At 39.0% G+C, this 20,856-nt stretch overlaps 1 protein-coding gene across 5 annotated transcripts in view; it reads left to right on the forward strand.

The window, feature by feature from the left end:
• The window catches only part of LOC136886117 (apoptosis-inducing factor 3), a 59,754-nt gene that overhangs the window by 22,404 nt on the left and 16,494 nt on the right, over window positions 1-20,856 (forward strand). For all 5 annotated transcript variants that reach the window (XM_067158866.2, XM_067158867.2, XM_067158864.2 and 2 more), the window contains exons 3-8: window positions 830-887; window positions 4,706-4,881; window positions 9,613-9,789; window positions 13,123-13,289; window positions 14,008-14,132; window positions 19,504-19,637. In XM_067158866.2, coding sequence (XP_067014967.2) covers window positions 830-887; window positions 4,706-4,881; window positions 9,613-9,789; window positions 13,123-13,289; window positions 14,008-14,132; window positions 19,504-19,637 — 837 coding nt within the window. The remainder of the gene's footprint in view (window positions 1-829; window positions 888-4,705; window positions 4,882-9,612; window positions 9,790-13,122; window positions 13,290-14,007; window positions 14,133-19,503; window positions 19,638-20,856) is intronic.

The following is a 20,856-nucleotide window of genomic DNA, read 5'->3' on the forward strand; positions in this document are numbered from 1 at the left end:
TAATGATTATTTTATGTATTTATATAGCCAGTTAGGTGAAACCACGATTCGTCCGAAAAGAACATTAGATTAGGGTCAATCACATTCAAATTCGAACTGAACCATAGGAAATTTCCTTTTCCGGAGCAAGTCGACAAAGTGATTTTGTAGGAGACCTTTTCAGAGCGTTACCAATGTTACCTACAGTTTCTCGTGTGAGTATTGTATGTGGTTTATTACGTTTCTTATCAAGAAGACTTCCTGTCTTACGTAATTTATTTACTAAATCTATGAATCGAAGTCTGACTGGAACTTGAACATCAGGAAGCTTCTCTTGAAACAATCTCTTTACGGCCCTCGCACTTTCTGTATGGATGAATGAATCGTAAATAAATACTCTTTGGGGAACAGAATACTGATACCCGGCTTGAGCCACCTGAACCATTTCACTGAATCTTGCATACTGTACTAATGTCACCATCGAAACACGTGCCACGTTTGTAAACGTGACTGAAACCTGGCGCGGTAAAGCAGCCTTGAGTACATCTGGCACTGTATTTTTTAACCAGCCCACTCACTCACTCACTCGGGAATTCCTGTGCACAGGTAGTTCCGCTTTATTCTGCTCACCTGGTATTATATGTAAGGTGTAGGGGACTTTTCACTTTCTCTCTTAAATAACCTTTACCTTTCTTTAGTAGATACCATCATTTTTTTCAGGGTTGCACTTCTTTGTGTTTCCTATGAATACTATTAAAAGGGACTGAAATTGTGATGTGTTCCCACCTTAAAATACAATAATCACCATCTTAGAGGACAGATAAACATAGACATTTGGTATTTATTGCAGGGTCAGAGGATGTTTGCGAAGCTGTGGTCTGCAAGGAGAGTGATGTCAAAGAAAACGAGTGAGTATAGTAATGAGCAGCATTCACCTGCTTGTCTTTTTTTTTTTTTTTTCTCTCTAATTTGCAAGATGTGAACAGGGCTTAGTAAAGTCTAGTCCTGAAACTTTTCCTAAAAATTGTAATGCCACAATAACAAATCTTGCATTCATCAGTGTGAGCAAATATAAGTGATCCTCTCAATATAACAGTGTAGAGTCTAAATAACACAAAGGGTTCTTAGTGGATCTGCCCTGTCAATATTTATTGTTTAAAATTAATCTACTTTTTGTACATTTTTCCAGAAAAATTATACCATTCTCTTCATCAGTGATCAAAACATATTCGAAAATGCTTACTTTCTAGGGCCCAAGACAAAATTGCAATTAGTCAACATATCGTCGCTGCCGGGACAAAACCTCCTATGTGAAATATTTTAGCTTAGAACTTTGGCCGGTAAGGTTCTGTCATCTAAGGTGCAATATTGTGTGAATATTGTCAAGGCATTCTCGCTCTTCATAATGTATGTGCTGCGGGTCAGTATATCTCCAAAAATATTATCACATAGGAGGTTTTGTCCCGGCAACGACGATATGTAACATGTCTAAAAAGTTAGCATTTGAAATACAGTCTTCTAAATATTGATGTTTTTTGGATATACGAGGGGGGATCAGATATAAATGGGATTTTATTTTGTATTTATTGAAAAAACACAAGGCAATTACAATTTATTTTCCCACATAGTTTTCCTGGTTTGGAATCGCATTTGTCCCAGCGGATGGGCAGCTTTTTTATACCCTTATCATAAAAAGAACAGGGTTTTGTCACCAGCCAGTTGCGCATGAAGTCTTCGATATTCTCGTCATCTTCAAATCATTGCCCTCCTAGAGCTTCTTTAAGCAGCCCAGACAAATGGAAATCGCAGGGCAATAAGTCTGGGCTATAAGGAGGATGATCAAGTGGAGTCCAGTGCATTTCCTGTAGCTTGGAGACAGAGAGCTGCATTGTCGTGGAGGAGGATGACCTGTCGAATTGGTTGGTCTTGTCCTTTGCGGCGATATACAACCCTCGCCTTGTTCAACAGCTCGCAGTAGTAAGCAGCATTGATTGTGCGTTGCTGATGAAAAAAATCAATCAGCAAAATGCCTTGCCGATCGAAAAAAAATGGTTGCAAGAACCTTGCCAGCTGACAGTCAAGTCTTGGCTTTCACTGGTGCTGCCTCCCCTTTCCTCCACCATTCCTCACTGGCTTGTTTGGATTCGGGAGTGTAGTGGTGGACCCATATTTCGTCGCAGGTGACGATCCGACTAAAAATGCATCACCTTCTTCCGCAAATGTTGCTGTAAGCCTCTGACAGACCTCCAAACGTCTCGACTTCATATTTTCGGTCAAAAGGCAAGGGACCCATCTGGAACACACTTTACGGAACTGTAGGTCGTTTGTGATGGTTGCTTAACAGCTCCCTTAACTGCAATTTCTGATACTCTCGACCGCCTGTTGTCAATAATGTCTTTAACCACACGAATGTTTTCGTCCGTAATGCTGGTCCGAGGACCAGGTATTTATTGCAGGGTCAGAGGATGTTTGCGAAGCTGTGGTTGCTGATTTTCCACACGTTCTCGTCCTTCCTTGAACTTTTTATGCCAGGCAAACACATGCGTCCTTCACAATGTTTGATCACCGAACTGTGCAGTCAATCTCTGGCAAATTTCTGCCACTGTAACTCCTTCACGAGCAAGAAATTTTATAATTACATGTTGCGCAGTGGGGACATGCACCTGTTGCTCCGACATCATTAGCATTATTGACAATACGGCGGGAAATATCTAACAGCATGCTCTCCCCACTCCTAACGGTCCTGCCTAAGCATAGCAGAAGCACAGGGCCAGTCGTACCAACTGTTGATGTTCAGGAACAAAAATCCCGTTTATATTTGATCAACCTTCGTAGTTTCCCAAGTTACCAAGAAGTCCTTTCTTGAAAATTAAGATTCGAGGTAACGCCAAAAAGTTTGAAGTGGGAAATTCAGATGCTTGTAGATGCATTAAAATAACATTGTAAGAAATGTTTGCCATTAAATTATAATAGACTAGCTACAAAAATGCTTAAAAACAATACTTCCACAAAGTTCAGTGCCTGTGTTAGGCTGTCAGTGTCTTATGCTACACATGTACGTAGGTGGTTTGAAAAGTTCTCGGAATGTACTAGAATTAAGTATCTTACCTCAGTGGAACTGCTTCTGTTTTTCAACATAGTCTCCCTGTAGACTAATGCATTTGGTCCAGTGATTTTCCAATGCCTTGATCCCATCTCGAAAATGAGATTCCTCCAGGCCTGCAAAATACCTCTCCAATTCGGCTGTCAGTTCTTCCCTTGTAGAAAATCTCTGTCCACCCAGGAAAATTTTCAGCTTGGGGAATAGATGAAAGTCTGATGGTGCCAAATCAAGTGAGTAAGGTGGATGTGGCAACAATTCGTACCCCAGTTCATGAAGTTTTGCCATGGCAATAACACTTGTGTGCGGCGGAGCGTTGTCCTGATGAAAGATGACCTTTTTGCTTGCCAAACCAGGTCTTGTTTCGCGTATCTTTTCTTGTAGTTGGCCTAGGAGGTTTGCATAGTATTGCCCCGTAATTGTTTGGCCAGTAGGAAGATAATTTATCAGCAAAATGCCTTTTGCATCCCAGAAAACCGAGGCCATGACCTTTCCGGCCGAACGCACTGCCTCTGCTTTCTTTGGTGGTGGTGAATCAGCATGTTTCCACTTCTTTTGACTGCTGTTTTGTCTCTGGGGTATAGTAGTGGACCCAAGTTTCATCTGTAGTCACAAACCGGCGCAAAAAATCTTGTTGGTTGCAATGAAAACGGGCCAGACTTTGTTCGGACATTTCCAATGTGGTGCGTTTATTGTCCAATGTCAAGAGCCGCGGCACCCATCTTGCGGATAATTTTTTCATACCCAATTCTTTGGTTAAAATATAATATACCCGTTCAGAAGATATCCCTACAGCTTCAGGAATCTCCCGCACTTTCAGTCAACGATCCTCCATGACCATTTTATGCACTTTTGCGATAAATTCTGGGGTCATAACATTTTTTGGCCTTCCACTACGCGGATCATCATCCAAGCTCTCCGGACCAAATTTAAACTCGCTGGTCCACTTGGCAACAGTTGAAAATGAAGGAGCAGAGTCCCCCAGTGTGTTCTGAAAGTCGGCATGAATTTCCTTTGCTTTCATACCTTTCTTTACAAAGTATTTAATCACTGCTTGCATCTCAGTTTTTTCATTGTCACAAATCACTACGCGGGAACAACAACAAAGAGTCGTCACTACCACACTCCTGCAGCTAGAGCACTAACGCGTCACGTGTTCACTCGCAAAGGATGTGTGATTATTGCGCGGGAACCTCGTTGCTCTAGCACCGACATCTAGTGATGATTCCGAGACCTTTTCAAACCGTCCTCGTAAGTTTCTCTCACTTTCTCAAATTATGCCGTACTCTGCTGTAATTTTAAGTTTCTGAGACTCGCTTACTTTGATCCTATTCTTATTCTAGTAATAAGGAGAATGCTGCACAACCAGGCAGGTTCATAAAAAAATAACTTCGTAACAGGACTTTTGGATCTGTGCTTTTTTATTTCATAGCAAATAACAGTGCAAGACAAGTCCTCTCCACTACCCATTTTAAGTTTGTCAACTGGGCCCCACAAACAAAATTGAGTTTACAGTATCATAAGACAAGTCAAAAAAGCTTAGGGACCACTGTTCTCATAGAGTGATTATAAAAATGTTAGTTGATATATTAAATGTCTAAAAAAAAATGTTTAAATCTGTTACAGGATGAAAGCCTTTGAAGTAGGAGATGTCGGCAAAGTGCTGATTGCCAAGCAAGGGGGCAAATTTTTTGCCGTTGGTAATAAGTGCTCTCATTATGGAGCCCCACTAAACACGGGAGTGTTGGGTCCTGGTCACGTCAGGTGCCCTTGGCATGGAGCTTGTTTCAGTCTTGCTACAGGTTAGAGATTTGTTGTCACTGAATGAGAATTATGATCATGAATAAAAAAGTGTATGAATTTACACTCTTCCATAACAAGATCCCAATTTTTGCAGGATGTAATGTTTATAAAAGGAGAACATTTTAACACATGAACATTTTATCACTTTTATTATTAATACCTTAGTAAACAAAAGATACAGATAATTCCAACTAATTAAATTTTATAAATACAAAATAATATTTCAGCAATCATTTTTAAAACTTTGCTCCAGCTCGAAAGTCTAAAGTGTAAGATAAAAGACTTTGTCCAGTGGAGCGTTATCAGGAAACGTGCCCATAACGCTGGCAGCATTTCCTCGCTGGGTAGCAATTCCTATCTGCTGCCTCAGGAATTCTATTGAAGAGAAGTCTTGACACGACGTCCCCCTCGTTTAGTCTGCAAATACCACGAAGATGTAGTTGCCCATTACTGCTCTGTATTTCGCCCTTTTATTGCGCACGACCAATTCCGCAGCACGACCAGCAGCCTTGCGAGTGTGAGACAAATGAGGTGGTGCTAATGTATCCACACACGTGGCATCCCACAGGAGAGATCTGCCTTTGTTCCATGGGACTAAAATCAGACCATCGGGGCGTTTTCCGTCTGATCGACTAATTCCACTCGATTCTAGGACAGAATGGACATCAATAGATGTAGCTCTTTTGATTTAAGAATGTAAGAATTATGATGGAACATTAGATTGTTTAGATATGTTTATTTCTTCCCTTTATATTGTCTAATGTAGCTGAAGATGGCTCAAAGAGGCCAAAACAGGTGCTAATTATGTAACAGTTTTGCAATTTAAATGTGTAAATGATGTAGTTGTATTGACTAGGTGGATAAATATATTACCATTTTTCTATTCCAAGATCAAAATAATTTCTTATTATGAGTAGACCTCATTAGCCCTGTATTATTTCTTTTGTATTAAACAGTATTTCTAAATTAGCCTTTGTTGATTATTGCTTTATGAATGTAGTTTGTACTAAACTGCAGCCTTTTTCTCTCACTCCTGTTCAACTTCCTTTGGTTCACTTTTGTTCTTTTCTGAATCTGATGATTCAGTCAGAGTCTCTAATTTTGTCACCTTTCCTGGCCCCTTTTTTCTACCAGATATGCCTTCAAAGACAAAGTCAAAAGACAAATGGTTTGAAAACTGAACAATATTGGACATATATCTCATGGGACAGACTCTCTTGTTCTACAAACATAAATCTATTCCGCTGTGCAGCGTAGTGAAGATGTATTGAATAAACAGCTGTAACAAATTAAGTTTCAGAAACCGGGCATAATTATACTATCTCTGTAACCATTAATCACAGACAGATGAAACTGTGCACACTGTGCAATTATAATAAAAATGGACTATAATAATGATTGTATTTCTTTATTTATGAAAATAAGGGCAATAACACTTTCGACAAAATTTATGTAAATTTGAATAGCAATATTTGAACTTTCCTTGACAAAAATCTGTTTTACCAAATGTCACAATCATAGTCTACTTCATACCTACATGCTGTGGGTAATAAATGTCATTCATGGCACGAGTAGTTTCAGAGTTTATCCTTCCGACAGCTTGGAGTGAATTTGCAGCCTTAAAAACATCGCAAGGAGTAAACTGTCACGTAAAAATTAACTATGAAATATAACCTCTAACTAATAAGCTAATAACAATCTACAATGTTCATTCATTGCATATGATAACCTGGTATAAGTTTTTCTGTCCAAATTAAGACAAAAATAGTGATTTACTACTACTTTACTGTGGTCTCATAGACGTGCTGTTAATCCATATGCGCCCACCCACCCTGTGCACTGACATTGCTAGGAATCTGCCAACTTTTTAGTATGCAACCTTGGTGTTGCAAGCTTTCGGTTAAAACAGTATAGTGGGTGAACGACTGCACGTTTTATCACGGGACCTGTTTTATGTTCTTGAGAAATTCCACACCATTGCTTGTGACACACACAAAAAAAATGAACAACACTGAAATATCACACACAAAAAATCCAGGCGCAACTTTCAAAGAGGATCGGAAGTATCAGCTACCTCATTGTTAGCCAGATGTAAATATTTGCTAAGTTTGAGAAATCTGCCATGAGGCACGACGGTTCTAAAATAGGGTGTATCAACACTCACATATTTGAACTATGAATTGTTGGTTTTTGTACCAGTCCCATTAGAATACAAAGAGCAATATATACACGTATTTAATTTGAGTTCGTCAGAGAAAAGTTGGGATCAGCACTGGCATACCTATTAGTTTCATCTGCTGTGAACTGTACAATGTTGTCATATAAGTACTTCCAGAAAATGAAATCTCTACTTACACTTCCACATATACCACTGCCAGGATTCACTCCACTTGCTCCATAAAAGTTGTGAACAATTGGAGAATTCTCTCCAGGCACCCAATTCCATTGAACAGATTGCTCATTTTCACTAAAATCACTTCCACTCTCGCTTGAATCATTCGATATAACATGCACAGGATCACTAATAACTTCTTCCTCACAACCACTGCTGAAATCAGAGCCTAAAACATCAAATAAGACTGAATTTCGCTATTACTGAGCATGTAAAAAGTTTCAAACAAATTTATTAAAAACCGCCATTCCAATACTTTACAATCTTTAAGTTTAAGATACAAATGTTATACAAATGTAAAAACGGGACATGTTTCGCTTAAGCTTTGTAAGCATCTTCAGCCACACTTAATCTAAAGTTAAGTCAGGGCCCTGAACTGGGTTCCTCATTAAAGTATAATACATGCTTTAATACAAGATAAAACAGTCATAAAAATCTAGTCTTTGGAGAAAGCGATGCTTAAATGTAACTAAAATTCAATAATAAACTTGTCATAGTATTATATGTACATGGAATGAATACTAGTGTTTGTCTAAAAAAGTACAAGTTGATTATTTGTAAAACGAGACATGGTCATTATGATCTAACGTACAATTGGATTGTACAAAATTAGTTGATATTAATGAAGCGTGGATTAATTAAAATATTGAAAAATAAATCTTCGAACGTTGTTGTATGAGAATCAGGTACGTAAAATTACAGTAGAGTTGTTGACTCCAAGTAATTGCGTAACAAGGTCAAAAGGCGCTTGAAGCATCAGTGTAGAAGTGTTGTCTTTTTCATGGAATAATCTTTGTAATAGATTGTAGTCGTGAGCTGTCTAGCGTAGATTCAACAAATAGGGTGTTCAATAAAGCCTTAGATGTGGGAGAATTTGCAATGTGGTACATGTTGAAAACACTTGTAGGAAAAATAAATGTAAGTTGGAAACGCAGAGAACATTCTATTAATGAGTGGAAGTTTAACAACACGTATCCCTAGTGTTGACACAGAGGTGACTAGCCTTGATGGTTGTTTGAGACGATCTGGCAGTTGTTATTCTGCTATTACGTGTATTGTAGGGGTGTGTCTGTGAAGGCGGAGAATGAGTCTGGAGTGGGGGGGAGGCGGAGCATTGAGGACATTAGGAGTAGGCGGAGGGGGTGTGGCGTGAATTGGTGACTTGGGAGTAGCTACTATTGCGGTAGGGAAGTTGCTGACGTGTTTATAATTAAATATTTTCATGAAATTATTTGTATTCATGTTAAAGGCTGTGAGTAATTTGGGGATTTGTTCAATTAATGGGCTGTTTATGTCAAGAACATAATTTATATTACTATAAATGTTATAATGCTGATCTAGATAAATATAGGCGGTTTCAAACTCGGTCATCAGTTTACTCTTGTATGAAGGACTTGTACAATCGTGGTAAAGTTATGGTCGGTATCCTTCATATGATTGCTCATAGCAGAATATTTTCTATGTTTTGAAGCATTGTAATGTTCCATATATCTAGTTTTGAAACTGCGTCCGGTTTGTCCTATGTACGTAAAAGTACATTGGGCGGATTTGAGTCTATAAATTCCGGAATTAGAAAATTTATTGTGTATTGAATTTACGGTATTAGAGTTTAAAAAATATATTACGATTTGTGTTTTGAGTTTTATACATGATTTTGATGTCATATTTCTTTAGCAGATTGGTTATACGATATATAGTCGGGTTAGTAAAGGTAAAGGCAGCAAAACTAGTTTTTTTGGGTTTTTTCGGGGGTTAATTTTGAAGCGGTTCTTAGTTTGATTTTACCTATAATTTTATTGACCATATCTTGTTTGTAGCCGTTGAGTTCAGCTAAATCTTTAATATAACCAAATTCTTTTTTTTCTGTTAGCATTAGAAAGTGGGATGTTTAGAGCCCTGTGAATTAAACTGTAAAACGTCGCCTGCTTATGAGAATGTGGATGCAAAGAATCATTCTTTATAGTCAACGGAGCGGACGTATAACCAATCCGCTATCCTCTTTGATCAGTCCGCTTGTGGTGTTCTGGCCCTGCCGCTCGAGCACGTATCGGTCCGCTTACGGGTGCATAGGAGTTAAGATTTTAAATATTGCCAAGACCATTTTTGTTGAAAATTAAATTTGTCCACTAAGTGGAGATTTTTACACACAATTTGGTAAAGGAAAAATTGTGATGTATCCATTATGTGAATAAATATGACGATTCTGCTACAGTAGTGTGCAGTGTACTTCAGTTTGTCACACTGTAATAAACTTAAGTTTTACTGCCTTGTGTGCAGACCAAAGTTTGCTTGTTAGAAAATGAATAACACATTTATTCTTGTCTTATTTTTTCACCAGGAGATATTGAGGAGTTTCCTGGACTGGATGGCATCCCATGCTTCAAAGTAGAGGTGCAGAAGAATGGTGACGTGAAGGTAAAGGCTCGAAGGAAGGACTTGGGGGTGGCCAAAGTGGTGAAACCCATGGTGTCAAGGGACAAGAACAATAACACCACCTTTGTGATTGTGGGTGGAGGTGTGTATGGCTGCAACTCACGGTACTCGCTGTAAGTTCTTGGCCTCTCTTTACTTCCTTACCTCATCCCTAATGAACAACTCCTGAGTAATGTTTCTGGTTAATTCTGGAATATGTTTCCTCCTTATTCCTAAGTCTTCCCATGGCCTTAATGAAAATGGGAAACCACAGAAAACACTTTCTCAGGACAGCAGACTTGAAAAAAAATGTACACTGTCAAAATTGTGCAGAGTATAATTTCTGATCACGCCCTTTTACCACACAAGGTATAATAACCGAGATATTCCCGCAATATTTTTCACAAACTTTAAAATATCTCCATAAATATTTGCTCTATCTAAAAACTGGATCGAAGTTATAGATCCAATCATATATCTCGTATAGTTTTACCATACGGGTTATATAAGAGATATTTACGAATTTAATATTGTTTAAACGTTGCGGTAACCTGTTAATTTGTCATGATTGCTATTACAAGATGTTTAATGGACCATATTGATTAGGAGAGTAATGATGATATTGAAAGGATGGGGGAAATGAAAGAAAGACTTTCTTAACCTTGGATGTCTTAACATCGCTGAAGCGGAAGAAAATAATGTTATGGCCTCCATGTCCTAACCCATAAAAGTGATCAACAGTAACATTGCACTGCCTAGCTGTTGTTAGTTGAGGGGTACACTCTCTCTCTCTTCTGCTGCCAGATGGCATTACTACTCCAATTTTAGAAAAACTAACCCATTAATGGCAAATTACAAAAGGTAGTACTAAATATCATAAGTAAGCAATATGAAGTACCCAAGTATTGGCATCTGCTGCGTTTCACATTCTTTCTCTTAAGATTCTGGGTGACTCGAAATTAACCTATTTTCTTAGGACAAAAAGGCCAATGATTACAAATTACTTTTTTCATAAACATCTCTTTGTGCCTCTAAATGTTCCTTAAAATAAAATGGTGTTCTGGAGGTTTAACTCTATGATTTTTCAAACTAGATAATTCTTACTCTTTAAATTTAACCTCTACAATTACAAAAAATAGAGTTTTGCTTTAAGTCGCACCGACACAGATAGGTCTTTTGATGACAATGGGGTATGAAAGGGCTAGGAGTGGGGAGGAAGCAACCATGGCTTTCATTAAAGTACAGTTCCAACATTTTCCTGGAGTAAAAATGGGAAGCCACGGAAAACCACCTTCAGGGCTGCAGACAGTGCGTTTCGAACGCACTATCTCCCAAAAGCAATGTGATAGCTGCGTGCCACTAACCTCATGGCCAACTCACTCGTAATCTAATTAGTTGTACACTTGTATAATATAATAAGATATAAACTCATTGTTAGTTCTCAAAGGTTGAGTCCACCTGTCTAAATTTATGCTCATCATTTAGCCTCACTATCTTCAGTTGAATATTACATTAATTGAATTCGATCCCCACTTACGTTTATTTCTTGACAGTTCCTGATTTGACGCTATTTAGACTGTCTGCGTATCAGTTTCAAGGTTCTGTTTTACACCACCAAATGGTAGAGAAAACAGAACTCTTCTGGCAACCCACTGATGAGTTTAAATTAATTTTGTCAGGTAAACACCACACGTGTCACCAGAGATCTTTTACATGCTGATATCATATGACACAAACTATAGAAAAGATTCCCTTCTGTACTTCAAAATCTGACTACCTCTGCTAGAACTGATCCCAAGATCTTGAGATCCAGAGGCCAACACACTTCCAATGATCCACAGAGAGATCTTTTTTTTTTTTTTTTTAATTATTCAAGCATTGCTTTTCATTTTGACAAACTTGCGCTCATTTCGACAGGCAACCATGATCTCCGTTAATTACATCAGGATCATGCAAATGCAACAAAATCTCAGGAAAAATGTGAACAGCAATGCAAAGTCTTCGGTCACCAAACGATCATGTGATCTTCCCTACCACACCTTCCTGCCTGTTCTCACTCATCCATCTGAAAATGTTTGATTGCTTCTCTGCCCTGTTGCTGGTAGTCCAGCTCTCTTCCAAATGATAGCTAGGAAGTAAAGACCATAATCTCAAGACTTAAGACTTTAAAATAAATTCTTCTTAATCTTCATTTCCCGTTTCCAGTCTCTTGGGCTGGGTTGTGAATCAAGGACCTCCACAGTTTTCCATCTCTCCACCACCCCCTTCCTTTCTCCAATATTTCTTCTACTTTTACTCCTCTCTTCTCTATACTCTCCTTCGCCATATTCATCCACCTCTTTTTGGGCCTTCTCCATTATCTTCCTCTTATTATTTTCTCCATAAATACCCGTTTTGGAACTCTACTCTCTTCCATTCTCATCATGTGCCCATACCATTTCAATTTATTGGTCTCTATCTTGTCTTGCAGTTTAGGGAATCCAATTCTGTCTCTGATTTCCATGTTTCTAATTTTATCCGTTCGGGTATGTTTCGAGCTGTTAGCGGAGAGTTGGCCTGGAATGACTTCAGTAGACAAATAAGTTTGTGTGGAGCTTTAAAAAGTTGGAAATAAGATAAATTTGGAATTCAAGAGGACAGATTGGGGAAAATATTAATTTATAGGACGTGGAATAAGGAATTGGAATAAATTATCAAGGGAAATGTTCGATAAATTTCTGAGTTCTTTCAAAATATATATGAAAAATTTAGGTAAAAAACTGATAGGAAATCTGTGACCTGGGCGACATCCCTAAATGCAGATCATTGATGATGATTGATGGTCACTACCTTCCCAATCCTAGCCCTTTCCCATCCTTCAGTCGCCAAAAACCTTTGATGTTTTAGTGCAGTGTTTAACCACTAGCAAAAAGAGAAAAAATACACTAGAGATTTTCAGCCGTATCACTTTTTGTGTCTGGAAGTGGACAGCATTGACAAACTGATAGTGAAGGATGTGTCTCTCCATCTCGTTTTGATGAGACTAGGGAGAGTTTTATTTACACACCTTTAGTGACGTTACCTTTTCATTAGTCGAGAAGAGGCATGATCATGAGTGCTCTACAACCTTTCTATTGTTCTCTCGACTCACCCAGACCTGTCATATCTATCCCAACCTCTTCTTTAGTGGACTGTCTTCAGAGATATATTCAGTTTCAAGTATTAAATTTCAACATGGAATCAAGAGAAAGAAATTTGTTGGTTTCACCTGGCCTGGTGAATATAGCGTAGTGCTTCCATGTCATTATTATAAGTTTCTCCTCTTAAAATTCAGAATTACAGTATGTGACTGAGTAGTTTTACCATCAGCTAAATTTCATAGCTTTAATTCATGGTTTGATCTGAAAGTGAAATTAAATCTCTGCATGTGTTTAAGAATTTAGAATCCTTGTTACAGGACCAGCTGCGCTATCGTGCGCTGAAACCTTGCGTCAGGAGGGTTTTACAGGCCGGTTGGTTATGGTGGCAAAGGAGGATGCTTTGCCGTATGACAGAATTAAACTGAGCAAAGGACTGGACACTACTGCAGAAAAACTTCAGCTACGTCCTCCTGAATTCTATAAGGTAAGATCTCTTGCCATATAATTGATTATAATCCATTGTTGCAGAGTTTCCCAGAGCATTAGCTCATACTGGTGCAATACAGGAACAAATGTGAACAGCAGTAAGAAATAAATTTAAGCCGAATTAAACTAGGCCTTAGTTGGTACGTGATCTAAAATGAAGTCCTTCTGCAGAAGCCAGAATGTTGTATTTTACAGATTATCAGATCTTTACACTGATAAGTGGACAAATACATGTCACACATAAAGAAAAGATTTTTGACACAAGAAATACCCTTAAATAGGTAGATTAGGATTATACTGGGAATATATTTTTTTGCAAAGAGTTACTAAAATCAATGGGGAAGGGTACAAAATATATATTCTAATGAGGGGAAGAAAATATTTTAATGTCACATAGTTCAGATAAGTCAAATTCTAATAATAATTTTTAAAAATCAGAGGAATTAAGCTTATCCTAAGGATCTTCTTTTGATAAGTACTTAAAAACTGACTGTGATCATGGTATAAAAAGTTGCACAAAACTACAAGTTTGCTTCCCACCTCCCATTTCTTGAAATGAAACTGCTTCAATTTTGGTGCCTGCAGCTGATGTGAATAAACCTCATAATTGCCTAAGAATGTGACTGTACGATATATAAAAAGGTGTTTCTTACTGACTGACGACAAAATGGAATTGTTTTGTAACTTAACCTTTACGCTCAACTTCGTCATTTCAGGAACATGACATTGAAGTGATGCTGAACACAGAGGTGCAAAGTGTGAACCATTACACAAAGATGGTCAAGCTGAGTTCTGGCACGGAGCTGAAATATAATTCTGTGTTCCTCGCCACTGGATCTACGTAAGTAATTCATACCTTGAGTGTCGTTATAAAGTTGTTTCTCATCATGACATAGCATAAACTCGTTATTTTAATCAACTGGGCGAGTCGGCCGTGCGGTTAGAGGCGCGCGGCTGTGAGCTTTCATCCGGGAGATAGTGGGTTTGAATCCCACTGTCAGCAGCCCTGAAGATGGTTTTCCGTGGTTTCCCATTTTCACACCAGGCAAATGCTGGGGCTGTACCTTAAGGCCACAGCTGCTTCCTTCCCATTCCCAGGCCTTTCCTATCCCATCGTTGCCATAAGACATATCTGTGTCGGTGCGACGTAAAGCTAAATTTACGAAGAAAACAAAGTTGATTGTATAAAGCTAGGAACTAGAGGTCAAAATAGAGGGAGTCACAACTGAGGACATTGCTATATGTAGTGACGTGCAACAGGGTTGTCCTATTCCCTCTCCTTTTTAATATCTATTCTGAGCCTGTGTTAAGAGAAGCTTTTGAAGATTATAACCTAGGGATCAGGATAAATGGCAATGTCATTAATAACGTCTGCTTTGCTGATGATACTGATGTGTTAGCCAGTAACTGTGCAGATCTTCAAATTATTAATAACATTGTAAGGATCAATGCAGCATTTGATCTGTTCATGAATATTGGTAAGACCAAGCTGATTGCATTTTCAAGAACTGCGAAGCAGGCCTGCGTGCACAGCAAGTACACAATTGTTCAGCAAGTGTTGTCTTTCAAAATTCTAATATCTGGGCTATAATGACTGAGCATTGTGATCTCAAGGAAAAAAAAATAATTGAAAATCAAAGGAATTAAGCTTATCCTAAGGTAAGTACTTGAAAAATGGCTGTGATCATGATATCAACAGTTGCACAAAACTAAAAGCTTGCTTCCCTCCTCCCATTTCTCAAAATGAAACTGCTTCAATTTTGATGCCTGCAGCTGATGTAAATAAACCTCATAATTGCCCAGAATTGGGCAAGCCAAAATTTGTTCAACAGTATGAGGGACCTGTTGACCAGGAGAAATCTCAACCTTCAGCTGTTAGTTCGGATGTTCCGATGCTATGTTTTCCCAGCCCTCCTGTATGGTTTGGAAGACTGGACGCTCAGCCTTTTGCTGGAGATGCGGATTGCAAGCTTTTGAAATGTAACTTGTACAGAAGAATGCTGCAAATGCCCTGGGCAGAAAGGAAGACCAGTGATGAAGCCCTAAACTTGTTAAATAAGGGGGGGAAAAAGCTTCTAACAACCATCAATGAATGAAAGCTCAGGTATATCATGAGAGATAATCGATATGAACTCCACCAACTCCTCATCCAGGGGGAAAGTTGATAGAAAATGATTTAAAGGGAAACAGAGAAATTCCTGTCCAAAAACCTTGTGCCACTGGTATGGTCAAACTTCCATTGAAATCTTTCAAGCCGCTGTTTCGCGAACAATCATAATCAGTTGGAACGCCAACGTTTGTAGGGAGACTGCATCCTAAGTAGCAGCTAGGAGCTAATTTTTTTTTTTTTTAACCTTTTGAACTCCATTACCCTTAGCGTATGCTTCCTGCTCCACTCCTAATTAATTTGTGCACTATGAACAGCTATAGGATGTGAACAATGCAAAAGAATCTAACACAAAATATAAGTATGTTACATGAATATATTTACAATTAGGCACACAAAATACATTAATCCTTGTATGTTTTCACTGTGTGGTACTTTTCAAAACAGTTTTCTTCGTGGAGACTGGGTTTTCTCACTTTCTGAATTTTGACTTTAGCATATCTGTTGGTCTCGTCAGCAATTTGCTTGAATAACTCATCACTAAAAATAAGTTGAAAAAATCCGTGAAGTGTTGAGGGATTGTTCCTACCTGATGCTTTGTATCCACAAATTGTTTCACTAATTGAGAATGCAGGTAAATCAGGATCGCCAGCTTTCCACTTGCACCATGGTTATGGAGGAGCATCACCACCTCCGGTTTCATTATCACTATCACTTTGTTCACTTTTACTTACATTATTCACTAATAAATCATCCAGGTCAGTTGTTGGTTCATCATCGTCACTATCACTGTTCACTAACTCTTCTGAAATATCCAATTCCGTGAGTGAAGACGAAGCAGAAGCCATGTTTACATTCAAACAACATCATCTGTGAGATTGCATAAACATTCGAGATTAACAGAGCTTAAAGTTACCACAATTCCCGCAAACTATTGTAAATAGGAAAACTTGTTCTCTCAGAGACCGTTAGATAGCTCAACAATACCGGAACACGCCACAGTCGTCATACGAGCGCTGAAGGTATGAGAAATTGTCATGTCGAGTGGAGCTCGACATCGGAGCACAAGTCAAATATTTTAATGTCGAACCGCACTAGACATAAGGAGTGCAAAAGCTTAATGCAAAATTGAGTTTTGCTTATTTATATATTCATTATATGACAATATGTACAAATATTTACATGTTACATGACAAGGAGGGCTGATAGCTTCAGATCTAATGCACTTATCCTCTCTAGAGCTGTAGGTGTTGCCAACAGAAAATCAGACAAGTCCCTTTAATGTGTCCTCTTGCATTCAGACATGTTCTGGATAGGATTTCTGGGTGCGTTGCATTTATACTGAGGAGATGGAATCCCTCCCCATTTATGAAGGGATTCAGCACAGCTTCCATGATTGGTCTAAATCCTATTCTGCACACCATTCGTGACATGACCTCTTCATTTCCGAGTTTAACAGTTTTTTACCAAAGCTGGAGATAATGTTTATGATGTAATAAAGGCAGAGTGTTTGTTTACTTCTTTTTTAGTGGAACATAACATTCCATTGAGTGCAGCTGATCAGAAAGATGTTCCCTACGTCGGAAATCGCAAAAAAGTATGGTTGTGATCACACAAAAACGTGTGTCCTAAACGAAATGGTGCGTACTGCAACACAGGACATTGTTACTTGTTTACAGGATAGTCCCTTTTCTTTGTCGAGAGATGGAAGCAATGATACAGATTCAAAGTTGAATCCCATAGTGGTTACTTTTTATGATGCTGCTCGAGAAAGTATTATAAATACTGTTTTATTGGTACCAGCATTACCGAGCTCGATAGCTGCAGTCGCTTAAGTGCGGCCAGTATCCAATATTCGGGAGATAGTAGGTTCGAATCCCACTGTCGGGAGCCCTGAAGATGGTTTTCCGTGGTTTCCCATTTTCACAGCAGGCAAATGCTGGGGCTGTACCTTAAGGCCACGGCCGCTTCCTTCCAACTCCTAGGCCTTTCCTATCCCATCGTCGCCATAAGACCTATCTGTGTCGGTGCAACGTAAAACAAATAGCAAAAAAAAAAAAAAACCAAAGCAAGCCACAACTTCAGCTGTTAAATCAGAATGAGGATGTGCGTGTGACGGTGTAAATAATGTATATAACTTGGTTGCATTATTATGTGCAACAGCATACTCTTTACTTCAAAGTTTTAATTAGTCGTGTGCATAAACAAATCTAAGTAGATTTCATTGATGCATTTTTAAAAATATTTGTATTAGTTTAACCTATTCACTGCTGAGTTTTGATGACCAGGTGAACCCTTTAGGTCAGGTTATATTTTAAAGGAAGAAGCACTTTTACAGATACAATTTTACTAATACTATCAATGGAATGCACATCGTCCCCTTTGCCCCGCAGCCCAATACAGGGTTCGGGATGAAGTGAGATAATATTTTACACCATATTTTTATGGCTGGATGCCCTTCCTGACGCAAACCTCAGTTGAGAATTTAATGAATATGTAACGAATGATGGTGAATGAAACTGGGTAAGGAAGTGGAAGGAATCTGCTGTAGTTTATGAATAGGAACTGGAGTGCAAAAGGGGAACCACAAAAAAAAAAAAAAAAATAACACCCGATCGCTTTCAAAACACGCAAAATGGAGTGGTATATCTGCCGTGAAGAACTTCTTTGAGCATTTCCACGAATCTCGAAGCATGGCACTATATCCCGTTCATTTCGAAGATCGGTGAAGTACACACTGTACCAAAACATATATATATGGGTTTGGCAATGTATGGGTTAACTGGGGTGAAATATTTGGTTCCTTATAATGTTATTGGTTGCATGTAGTGTTTTTTATTAATACTGTTGAACTCGTAATTATCTGAAGTGAATAAAATACATAAATTTTGTCGTGTTTTATCGCATTTTGGTGCTTAGGGTTCCCGCGTATTTTGACGTACGGGGATTTTACTGATACGTCATTTGGAAAGTTTGCAGGTATGGGAATGGCTGGGGGAGGGCAGGGCTGAGCTTTGATGGAGCTTATGTGCTTGTTGTTTAGCCTCTTCATGTCTGTCGTTCCTGTTCATACACAGTAACTGTTGTAGGAACAGTGTGGTACCAAAGTGTACTATTCTCAGCAAGCATATCCAAACATTAAGTGTTAATTGCAGCTTCTCTTATAGTATGCTTCACCGGGCAAGTTGGGCATGCGGTTAGACGTGCGGCTGTGAGCTTTCATCCGGGAGATACTGGGTATGAATCCCTCTGTCGGCAGCCCTGAAGATGGTTTTCCGTGGTTTCCCGTTTTCACACCAGCCAAATGCTGGGGCTGTACCTTAATTGAGGCCACGGCGGGTTCCTTCCAACTCCTAGGCCTTTACTGTCCCATCGTCGCCATAAGACCTATCTGTGTCGGTGCGATGTAAAAAACCACTAGGAAAAAAAAAACCTATAGTATGCTTTAGCTGATCCTTGAAATGGCTGAAAGGGGCTCCATGAAGTCTTGTGCTGGAGCAGAGTTCACCAAACTGGAGCTGACGAAGTCTGGTATCGCTCGTGTGACAATGTGCCCTGTCCATCTGAGATGATGGCCAACGCTTCTCAAGAACTGCAAGCATTCTAGCTTTTTGATAACCTGACAGTCGTGGGTCCAAATTTCACAACCATAAAGCAGTGTTATGACAATAGCACAGTAAACCATGATCTTGGTATGCACTGTACTCATGAAGGCACAATGGGATAAACACCCAGATGCTCAGTGGGCAGCACCCATTCTCCTATCCACATCATGTGAACAGTTAGCATTTGTTGAGAGGATACTTCTTAGATACAAAAAGTGTTCGACATGCTCCAGTGTAGTATCCACAATTGAGTTATTGATACCTGGTGATGTGTAGAGCTGCATCAAACTGGTATATAGAAACCAAAACAACTACTGCCCTGAGAAAGTACATATTCTTCCAGATTACTGCTTAAGATTGAAGAGCTTACAATGGTTACATCTTGCTGTTATAGCCACATAAAAAAGTTTTCACCTATATAATCATCTTGTTAATAGTGTCTCTTGTGTTTATTTTTCAGCTCTTGTCATTTTCTAACATTGTGTATTTTTTGTCTCTAGGCCTCGACGTTTGGAATGTGAAGGGTCCAATTTGAAAAACATTTTTGTTCTGCGAGATGTTAGCGATGCTAACAAAATTCAGGAGCAGCTGAACCCTGAGAGGGATGTGGTTATAGCAGGAGCATCTTTCATAGGTTTGTATTCTTCTCACTGTGTGTATGGAATATGATTACTTACAAACACTTAATATAATTTGTGAAAGCAGGATATAAGTGATTCATCAAGCTGGATTAAAATGCAGAGGTTTAGAATTACAGAGACAAGGAGACTAAAAACTAGTGTATTGCTCTCTTGCAGTACTTGCAGTTACATTCATATTGAAGTTAGGATTAGATGTCAGACTTGCCAAAATTCATGAAATGCTGCAACATCAAGCTAGCAATATCTTTACTACCCATTACGACCAGGTACTAAAACCAGACGAATGCCACACAGCTGGTTGGGTATCGAATTGATAGCTTGTAATACCAATATAAATGCTCCGTTATTGGACATTATAAATTTTCCAGCTGACTCATTCCTGGTTGCCAGTGTTTCGTCCCCATGTGCTAGGCTGGGCTCATCAGTTGGTACCTAGCACACCTATTATTATAAATTTACTCATTCGAAACAAATATTTCCGATTCCCTATGGGAATCAACATCTATATCATTGATAGCTTGTGTCGTGAGTTTGATGTAGCTATCGGTGGTTGTCTTCAGCAGACTTCTAGCGAGGTACCTCTTTGACCAGTTCTACGGCCGGATATATGGCTAATCTACTCCTTGGACCTAAGGAGATTACGGGTGCCCCTGTTCATCGAAGGTATTGCCAGGACTTCATTCACCAATTTCCGGCTGCGCGACGTGTCTTCACAAATGGTTCTAAGATCAGAGAAAATGTGGGATGCTCTTTTGTCTCTGATAATATTAGCATTAAGACCTCTCTTCCGAGAGTCTGTAGCGTGTATACTGCGATCTTAGACGCTCTGCAGCTTGCGCTGCATAACTAGAGACACCAATTTCACGTGTGTACAGGCTCGTTAAGTTCTCTGCAGTCCATTGACACCCGTTTCCCACAACACCCACTAGTACAGCAGATTGCAACAATTACAATAATATGATTGGAGCATCATTTGGAAGTGTTAAATTTGCTTTAAGATGAGTGAATTTGATACCTATCAGATACCGATCTCTCTCACCTAAGACTGAACCTTGGCCTTCAGGAGACATTCTAACTCATACTGGCCGATGACAAGAGTACTGTTGATCTCGTCATTGGCCTTATGTTTCAATCGATTAATCAAGGGCATATAACGTTTAAGTGTTCTGTTACTCAGGGAACTTAAGTTTCCTTTTGGTGTGTGTTTGTTTT

The sequence above is a fragment of the Anabrus simplex genome, chromosome X (assembly GCF_040414725.1).
Source record: "Anabrus simplex isolate iqAnaSimp1 chromosome X, ASM4041472v1, whole genome shotgun sequence".
In the NCBI taxonomy this organism is placed as follows: domain Eukaryota; kingdom Metazoa; phylum Arthropoda; class Insecta; order Orthoptera; family Tettigoniidae; genus Anabrus; species Anabrus simplex.